The sequence below is a fragment of the Maylandia zebra genome, linkage group LG12 (genome assembly GCF_041146795.1).
Source record: "Maylandia zebra isolate NMK-2024a linkage group LG12, Mzebra_GT3a, whole genome shotgun sequence".
Classification (NCBI taxonomy): Eukaryota; Metazoa; Chordata; class Actinopteri; order Cichliformes; family Cichlidae; genus Maylandia; species Maylandia zebra.
This window is the reverse complement of record NC_135178.1, coordinates 28,692,393-28,702,654: the sequence shown is the minus strand read 5'-3', so window position 1 is coordinate 28,702,654 and position 10,262 is coordinate 28,692,393. Positions and strand designations below refer to the sequence as shown.

The window sequence follows — 10,262 nt, the reverse complement described above, 5'->3', positions numbered from 1 at the left end:
TTTATGATTTTTGTATGTCTTCAGTTGAAATCATTTATAAATACTAATGTGCTTGTTTTGTCAAATAAAATTTAGAATACTTTGGTTAAAAGATTTTATAAATGCATTTGGAAATGGGCTTTAAAGAGACACTGACAAACTTTACATCTTTGTCAGATGAATTCAGCATGATAGAAAGGTTTTAGTTGTTTTTTTATTTTTTTTTATTTTTTTTACGTTATGTAAATAACTTTACTTTAATGAGGTATTTGACTTGTCTGTTATAGATATAAATGTTTGTGTTTTGCCATGCAGGCTTGTGGATAGTTCACATGTAAATGAGCTTTATTAACCTTTATTAGGGCATTACATTTTTTTGTTTTTTCATTTAACTGGGATTTGATTTCTGTCATTTTGGCAAATAGTTTAAATCAATACAGTAAAATGGGACAACCTGCTACTTTCCAGTGCCTCTAAGTTTGTATTTATAGTTCTTGATTTCTGTTCATATCTGTCCTAGTCTCATATCCGTGTTTTGTCATTCCTTCAGTCTCTCCAGTCATGTACCCGTGTCTGTCTGTTCTGTGTTTTGCTCCTTTGTCTCTCCAATCTGTCACGTTTCCATGTCTGTTTATCCCCAGTCCCAGTTTCAAGCCCATGTGTCTTAGTCTGAGTCTCATTGTGTGTTACTTCCTCTTCCATTTTGATAGTCTCGTGTGTATTATGTTTAGTTTTTCTTCCCCTGTCTCATCAGTCTGACTTTGGTTCAGCTGTGTTCCCCAGGTGTGCTCTGTCTGCCCGCTTCTCCTCCTGTGTATCTCCCTCTGTTGTGCTGTCCCCTCAAGCTGTGTGGTTCTATATTTTTCCCTTGTCTTTCCCCCTAGATTTAAAGGTACTTATTTTCTAGTTTAACACTCTACCTGATTTTTTTTCTGGTATTGAATTTCTTACAGCAATTAAGTTGTCAGGAAGGACACGAGAGTTTTTTGGGTCAGGAAGTTATAAAGAGAGAAAAAACACCTGCTTTATTAGGTGCACTTGCATAATTGCTTGTTAATGCAAATATTAAAACACTTGGTCACATGACAGCAAGTCAGTGCATTTATGCATGCAGACATAATAATGGATTGGATTTATATAGCGCTTTTCAAGGCACCCAAAGCACTTTACAATACCACTATTCATTCACTCTCACATTCACACACTGGTGGAGGCAAGCTACAGTTGTGGCCACAGCTGCCCTGGGGCAGACTGACAGAAGCGAGGCTGCCATATCGTGCCATAAGTTCAAAATGAACCTAAATCTCTGAGGATGAAGAATGAAGGGAGTTTTTAAAGTAAAAGGTGACAGTACAAGCAAAGTGCACCTAACAAAGTCTCTGATGATTGTACACGATAGGGAGATCAACTAATGACTTTTAGGTCATTGTGATAAATTAAATAAGTAACTGCCAGCTTCATAAACATCATACATATTCATATGCATCTTGCAGGCATGTTAATAATAATAACAATAAAACACAGAGACACATTTACCAGTAGTTTGAAAAACTGGTGCTAAAAGAGCACCACAACTTCTTACCCAGTCGCCTCATAGCAGAAGCTACAACTGGGACATGCGCATGCGCGGAAAGAGAACGGCGGAAATGGTTGGCGATCTGACAGAAGCACAGCGACAATGGACGCTGCACTGTTTTAAGACACAAAGAGACACACTACAGTCTCATCTCTGTAACGCGAGGGAGATTTACTAATGCCTTGAACATGGGGAAGGTTTGTCGAACAGCAGCGATAGCTTTATACCTCTGGGGTCTCTTTATGCAGTTCAGTCGTCTGTCAGGTGAGACTAAAAACAGAAATGGGAACGTTTGAAATTAACAGCTAACTGTTCGTATTAGCTGCAAGAGTTGTTTTTTTTAAGTATTTCTTTTTGCACAACAGCGACTTGAGTTAAGGGGCTTATTGTGGCATTTATTTATGGTTTCTGTCTGGCATATCCGTGCAGTGTTTGTGGTTTATTAATATTTCTGATATAAACAAGTCACGCATGATAAGTGCTTCTTTTCGGACCTCCTTCAGCTCTTGGGGTCAATGAACTGCTGTATTTCCGGGTCATCAGTCCAGAGGAGATAGGCTACCTCTTCAGTGCTGCACCTGCTAAAGACTTTGGAGGCACTTTCGTGAGGCCTCAGTCTTCTGTTAAATAATTTGATAATCAAATGTTTTTAAAGTCTCAGGTGCACAACTTCACCTTCCCTCTAATCATACTCTTTCCTTCTCCTTTGACCCGCAGACATCATTTTACGATGAGATTTTTCTCGTGCCAGCAGACCCTGCAGATGGATGCTCAGAGTTGACGGACAGAGAGATCCTTCAAGGACAAGTGATCCTGGTGGAAAGGGGGTACGCATACATGCCTCTGTACCATTGTGAATTGTAAACTATGTGAACACAAACCAGGGGTTAGGAACTGAGAATATAACCTTGGACATCTAGCAGCAAAAGTGTAGGGAAGGAGATAGCCTAATTACAAGGCAGCTAATTTTATCTTTAGCTAAATTTATCCCATCTCAAATCATCAAGATTTTACAACATTTTCTGCTCAACCACGTCTGATTGGCTTAAAAACTTACTGATTTAAAATGTGAGCATATGTTGCAAAAGAGGTGGGAATCAACAGATGCCCCACGATGCGTTATTATCACAATAGTTCACTTACTCATGATACGATATTTTTAATTAATTTTTTTTTATTATTGTATTTCAATAACGTGCATTTTAATTTATCCCCTTTTTCAACTGCAAATTGTGTCTTCAAAGTTAATCTTTGCCAATATTTGTTTTATCCAATAAGATAAAATTATGACTTCAGTTATTTGTTTTTTGTTGCAAAATGAGGTCGTCTAGTACAGCGGTCCCCAACCTTTTTTGCGCCACGGACCGGTTTATGCCCGACAATATTTTCACGGACCGGCCTTTAAGGTGTCGCAGATAAATACAACAAAATAAAACTAGTACCGGTACCGAAAAAAAGAAGATTTATTCATAACACACGTGAAAAGACCCAAGAAAACGGAGTTAACGATAAAAACGATAACAAAATAACGCTGAAAACCCTGAAAACCATACATTTCACACCTGAGCCTCAACTCTCGCGGCCCGGTACCAAATGACTCACGGACCGGTACCGGTCCGAGGCCCGGGGGTTGGGGACCGCTGGTCTAGTATACCAAAGGTCTTACTCAAACCTGCCATAAATGTTACCATTAGCCCGAATCAGTCTGTGTGTATGGGGTCAAGTTGGCAATTACATACAGTCTGTTTCTGATAATACAGCCATTAACTGTGATATCAGTAAAAATCACATGTTGCTGTCTACACTTAGCAGCTGATTCGGTTCTATCGGAATATAACCAGATCCAGGACTGTTTCACATCTTCAGGTATCTCAGGATGTGCCATGTTATAATTTAAAGACCTTGCACAGGGCTCGCAAAATTTCAAAATCCCTGGTAGCCCTTCGGGGAGGGACTCTTCAGTTTTTGGTAGCCCAAAATAAATTTAAGTAGCCCGAATAAAAAAAGAGAGCAATTTTTTGATTGATGTTTTGTTTCCTGTTTTGTTTCCGTATAATATTGTAACGGAAACAAAACATTAATCAAAAAATTGTTGAAACACAAATTACAACATTGTATAAAAATTACAATCATCAACTCAAATACTTGGTTCTAATTGAAAACAGAAATTTCTATGAACTTGTAAGACATGTAGGACATGAATCAGTCTGTGTCAGATCCTGAATTTGAAATTTCCACTGAAGTCGCGGGTAAGAGGCAAGTGGAACCAAGATCGAGGCCATTTGCTTTTTGAAGTTTGCAAAGACTGCTAAATTGTGCCAGTGGTAGTTCACTCTTTGCAACATAGTACGCTGTTTTAAACAGATTTTCAGGTTTATTTTTAGTATGTTATTTGCAATTGGTATTTGTTCTGGGAAAGATATTGCAGACTGAGCAATAATGCATTTCTTGCATTTCTCATGGGTTCTAATGGGGGCCTTTCTTAAAATTACTGGTCCCAGTAACAAAGGCGCTTGTCGACTCAGAAATCGAGGGAAAACCAACAACACATCCGGCAGAACATTGTTATTTACACGGGTGCACATGGTAAATGGTAAATGGCCTGTATTTATATAGCGCTTTTACTCGTCCCTAAGGACCCCAAAGAGCTTTACACATCCAGTCATCCACCCATTCACACACTGGTGATGGCAAGCTACATTGTAGCCACAGCCACCCTGGGGCGCACTGACAGAGGCGAGGCTGCCGGACACTGGCGCCACCGGGCCCTCTGACCACCACCAGTAGGCAACGGGTGAAGTGTCTTGCCCAAGGACACAACGACCGAGACTGTCCAAGCCGGGGCTCGAACCGGCAACCTTCCGAATACGAGGCGAACTCCCAACTCTTGAGCCACGATCGCCCACATAAGTGGTCCGCATGTGCGCATTCGCTGTCAAAATAAAAGACGCGCACCAGATAAGAAGTTGCAACGCGCTTTGCGTCCATATAAAAAGCACTGTTTTTGTTCGCTAGAGTGGGATTTTCACAGCACATTCCACACCACATCTCTGTGCGTTCATCATTTGTTTGAAGCCAGCTCACCTCCTGCAACCACTTTTCTGAGAATACCTGCTTCTTTTGTGGTTCGGACTCCTGACATTTGTTTGGAGGTGGAGGAACACCAAAGTAATTGCTTAAAGGAGCTTGCTTCTTCGACATCTTTAAGAGTTCTAAACAAATGTCTGTCCTCCTCCAGAAAATCTTATGTACCCAAACACGCGTTGCAACTTCTTATCTTGTGCGCTCTTTTTATTTTGACAGCGAATGCGCACCTGCGGACCACTTATGTGCAGCCCTGGTTATTATTTAGCTCGTCATATTGCAGCCACAGAAATTCTTTTGTCCATGAAACCATAAAGCTGCACTTTCTTTTTGCCTTATAGTCTGATTTGTCATAACTTTTCCATTTTGTGGTAAGCTTTTCTTTGGCTGTCACTTCTTCACCCTGACCTGTCTTATTTGGCTCAGCAGAACTAAAATATATATCCTGCTGCTTTTACACACACACACATAACGGTCAGCGATTCTCTGCGCGATCAACCTCTCATATGTTTAAGCTTGCTGCGGGAGATTTCACTTGTCATGTTTGCATAGTAAGCTAACGATTGATAAGACGATGTCAGAGGAATTGGTGCGCAAATGATCGTCACTCACCAATCAGTGCTGTCGCTCTCTATACACAGTTCACGCGATTGCAAAGTGAAAGCAAAAAACAAGCGCAAATTAAAACGTGATTTCAATATGTCACATATTGACAGTGGCTCATCGATGCCAATGACATAATTACCCAGCTACATTTCCGAAAGAATGCAAAAGCATTGACATATATTTTTCCTTCCTACGATAGCCCGACGGGCAGGGCAGAGATAGATTTTTGGTAGCCCGACTGGAAAAATCGCTAGCCCCGGGACGTCGGGCTAGCGATTTTGCGAGCCCTGTTGCATTATATAGTGGAGCCAAATGCAACAATTACTTGTGAGAAAATACTCAAAAATCCCTTTCAACCTCTGGCAGTACAGCACTTAAAAGACACAAGAATAACAGTAACAGGCAGAGAAATCCACAGAGAGGCGCAAATAAAGGATAAATTAAAGATTATTCTCAGTGTTTTCATCTGTTCATGTGAGGGTTTGTCATTTATGGGGGGGACCCCTTTTGTAACTTTTCTGAGACTGATAATTTCACATTGAGTAGTGGACAGCCCTGCCCTGTTGTTGAACTCCTATTTCTTACTTAAAGAACATAACTGAAAGCATTTTTTAAATTTTTAATATGCTGACACAGTTAAAAGTCATGATTGCGCAATCGCAAAGTGATTCATACATAGCTGGAGAGTTCTTGGCAAACACGGGACATTGACTTTCAAACTCCTTAGTCTTGTAATCGAGTCCATGATACCAAGTGAAACTTCAGTGAGCTGTTATTCTGGTTCTATCATGTTGAATCTTTGGTCAAAACAGTGCCTAAAAGCTATTTACCCATAATTACCAACAATGATACAGTCAGCAGAGTTTCAAAGAAAGCATAGCCACTACTTAACTTCAGGATAGTATTTCAAGAACTGTTGTCACTTCTACTTAGGTTAGGTCCATAGGTTTTTGGACAGTAAGACATTATTTGTAATCTTGCCTCTAGGGCTGTGCGATATGACCAAAATCTCATATCCCAATATAAGAATTCTATCGTCTGATAACGATATAAATCACAAAAATGTAACATTTTCTGTAAATTCTGTGAATCTCGGGCAGCTCGTCTTGCGGGAAGTGTTTCCAGCTGCGCGTCATGTAGCTGGAGTCGAGTTTTTTAACCTTTGTAAAGGCCACCGTTTTCTTTGTGAGTATTTATTACACGGCGTGCTGCGGGGAAAAGCCTGTTCTAACGTTTGAGTATAAGGTTTATTTTTTTTAGCACCTGGCGGCTCTTTTTTAATTCACATCCGTAAATTATCTGCTCTTTCACGTGATTCGGTTTATTTTGAAAAAGTCTCAACAGGATCTCGAACTTTATTGTGAAAGGTTTATGTGGAACATAAACAAACGGACAAGCGATGCTGTTACCCTTGTTGTTGCTAACCACAACGCTTAAAAACAGGCGCTTGTCCCTCCATAGTGTGGTTATATAAAATATAAGAGAAAGAGAGAACTTTAAGAAATTAATATAGCCACTACAGTGACCATCAAAACGATGAAAAAATATTGCCGTAAACAGTTTATTTTGCGACACCACGAAACAAACGATAGCGTAAAATGAAACGATAGACGTTTTTATATCGTCATCCGATATATATCGTTATATCGAACAGCCCTACTTTCCTCCCTACATTAGTGCAGTAGATTTTAAATCAGATCAAGGCATTTTTATCAGTCAACTAGTTTAATCTGGCCTCCTTGTTCTTAACCAGTGGTTAGCAGCTTGTTGTACACTTTCTGTATTTTGGTTCATGAATGTTTCTGTTAATTAGATTAGACCTTGACAATGAGTGGTGTTGTTCTTGGATAGATGTTGTGAAGGGTTTATTCTTAACCAATAAAATAATCTGTGATAATTTACTTTAGTTTTCTTTTGCATTCTTTCAGGCATTTTGGCATTGCTGAGCTTGCCAGTGCAATCCTGTTTTTTAGCAAATTGTTTGCCAATTTGTAGATTTGTCCACTTCGAAAGTTTTTGCTATAACATAGTGCTATAACAAGCTTTGACAGCACATCTTAAACTGGTTATGCTTTTTTTTTTAATTTTTTTTTTTATAAACTTCAGAGGTTGCTCCTTTGTACAAAAAGCCCGAAATGTAGAGGAAGCAGGAGGAAAAGCAGTTCTTATTGCTGATAACGCAGAGGACAACGACAGTCAGTACCTTGACATGGTCACTGATGGAAGCACTGCCAAACCAAGCATACCTGCTCTTTTCTTGTTAGGACGGGATGGGTGAGAGATGCAGACACACACACACACACACACATATAAATTCTGTTGCATTCGAGCAATTATCCTATGAAAAGCAGGGACACCATTTCGTCTTTCTGTATTTTTAGGATGATGATCAGAAGATCTCTTCAGAGACAAGCACTGCCTTGGGCTGTCATTTCAATTCCTGTCAATGTTTCTGCTTTGGCCTCGTTTCCATTCAAGCAGCCTCCTTGGACTCTTTGGTAGAAATGACTCACTCACAAATTCATCCAATAAACAGTTTCTGTCACTGGTGCACAACATGTAAATTGCAACTAAATCTGAAGCCTCACAAGGACATTTCTGATTATGGTTGGCACGTGCACCTGCGCTAAGTCACTAAATCTAACATATAGAATGATTGCACTCAGAGCCTGTAGAGTATGGGAGAAACTTGTTTAGCCACTGAACCTGGAACAAATCATCAAATAAAAAACGAAACCTGCATGCTCATTCTTAGTGCTTAGCTAAACTTGTGTGTCCAGGAAAACAGTCTCCAGGAACTTGTGTTCAGATGCTTTGTATGTCGTTTTGGTTACGAAACTGTGAAAAAATGTTGAGAAACAGAAACGACCTTCCTTCTGTTTTATCAAATAGTCGAAACTGCAGGGGGGAAAAACCAGGCCATTACATTCCTGTTTATGTGCATCAGCTTGTAACAGTGTGGTTCTCTTGTGTGAATGGAAAAAAAATTTTCTCATTATGGATAAGTAGAAACTTCAATTTAAAAAAAGAAAAATTGACTTGTTTGATATTTTAGTGCCTTTTGTCTGTGCATTTTAGTTAGTTCACTGACACATTTGTTTGTAGTTTCGGTAAACAGGACTGATGAAAATTAAAAGCATGAGATGCCACGAATAGCCTTGCTGAAAATAATAATAGACATTGTGATGATATTGCAAAGACATGTTAATCTGCACAAAGTTAACTGGAAGGCAGCTATTGTAAAGCTCTAAAGAGAGCTTTGACTGCTCTGGAAACACCATGTCAGAGTTCACCCTAGTGAAAATAATTGCCACTACATTATCCTGTATTTTATTTTTAAGAATGTCCTGATTTGAATAGTCTTTGTAAATAAAGTTGTATGTTTAAGGTTGTAAAGACTTTATTTGTTGGCCAGAAGATAAATACCAACACTAATTTGGGATGAAAAGTTTTGCCTGGTCAGCTTAAAGTAAAGATGCTCTAGTTCAGCAAATAGTTAGTGCTTTGGACAATGGAGCAAAGCAGCAATCCAGGTTAGTGAAGAAATAATACTTCATTGTTGTGTATCTAATGAAATCAGAATACCACATACAACTAAAGTGGCAGTGGCCATGGTGACAAAAATAAAAATCAGCACCAAAATTCAGCACTCAGGGGGGAAAAGGATATTTTGTCAAACCAGAGATGATGGTAAGGATGTGTAAGCTGTGCAATTGACACCCATGTGGAAAAAAAAGTCTGTGTAATTGGACTGGATGTATGAACACATAATGACTCAGACTGACACTAATGATTGGCCCAAGGCCTGTTTTGGCCTGCCCTGATGAGTTTACAGGCCGCAAAGAATCTGCACAGGCGCCACTCCATCAGCCACTGACGGCCCATATTTATTAAATGGGATACGCTGGCGTCAGTTTTGCGGCTGGTGTACTAACAATGTGCTAGTTTAGAAACAAAGACGCAGTTGGTTCATTTCAATAATAGTCAGCATTCTACCAAAAACTACTCTATTAGAAGTTGCTGGGGGCTTTGTGAAGTCCTGATGGACTGTGACTCAGATCGAGCGCATTTATCTGAAGGAGAGCTGCTGTATTATAAACGATCCCAGCCATATGAAGCAGAAATTGTGTAACACCTGACCTTTACTATAAATAGGTGATGGAAATAATTTTTTTTTTTTTAAATCCGTCAGATCAGGCTGTGTTTATGAAGAAATGCATAAATATCAGCAGTGCTATTTTTGCAGGGTGTTTGAAACTGTAGGCACTTAGGAAAGTCAGTGTTACATGTTGAGACATTCATACATTAATTTAAATTACTAACGAGGCCCTACCTGCATTTTTCTTGACGTATGGTATCAATGGTATATGAAATGGTAGCGATTGTGTCCCTGCGTGTGCGCACACTGCTCAGTAAATACAGGCAGAGACGTTTACCGATTATGCGCTGATCTCTGTATAGACTGTAAACGCTGCAGACTACTCGGCTTACTGTAAACAGCAGCTTGCCTACATGTAAAACAAGAAGGCTTGTGCCAGGATTCCCCTCGTTCCTCACGTTCCCTTCAGTTCGGTTCAGCCAAAGGTTTTGGCATTGGACTCAGCTGTGATTCATTCACGCGTCACAGTTACGCACTCTGATAACATCGCCCCGTCTTATTTCAAATAAATGAATACTTTGGCTATCATAAATCCCACAACGGAAAAAATAGATCATGCTGTTTTCTTTTTCCAGTGTTAAATTTGGCATCAAACTGTTCGACCCATGATTAATTGAAATCCTCTCCTCCCAAAGTTCGTATATCCGATGATTGATATGTTCCTGTTCATTTTCACTTGTGCAGCCACCGCCAAGACCGTTCACCCTGAGTGGAGTCCTTGCTGGCCTTGTTACATTTATTACTTAATGGTACTCACCTTTACAGGAAAAGAGCAGACTGTATAGTAGACCATTTAAATAAGCATTGACCGCATCAGTATTTTTTAAGGCACACTAATAAATGAGCGGCATAGTGTTT

The 10,262-nt window shown here is 39.7% G+C and overlaps 1 protein-coding gene across 1 annotated transcript; it reads left to right on the top strand.

Annotated features, from left to right (window-relative positions):
* The first annotated feature begins 1,600 nt into the window (after window positions 1–1,600).
* Window positions 1,601–8,632, top strand: LOC101468461 (protease-associated domain-containing protein 1). The gene is made up of 5 exons (XM_004546998.6): window positions 1,601–1,819; window positions 2,059–2,159; window positions 2,273–2,382; window positions 7,352–7,519; window positions 7,627–8,632. Exons 1-5 carry the CDS (start codon window positions 1,744–1,746, stop codon window positions 7,745–7,747), a joined length of 576 nt encoding a protein of 191 aa, XP_004547055.1. The 5' UTR covers window positions 1,601–1,743; the 3' UTR covers window positions 7,748–8,632.
* The last annotated feature ends 1,630 nt before the right edge of the window (window positions 8,633–10,262 follow it).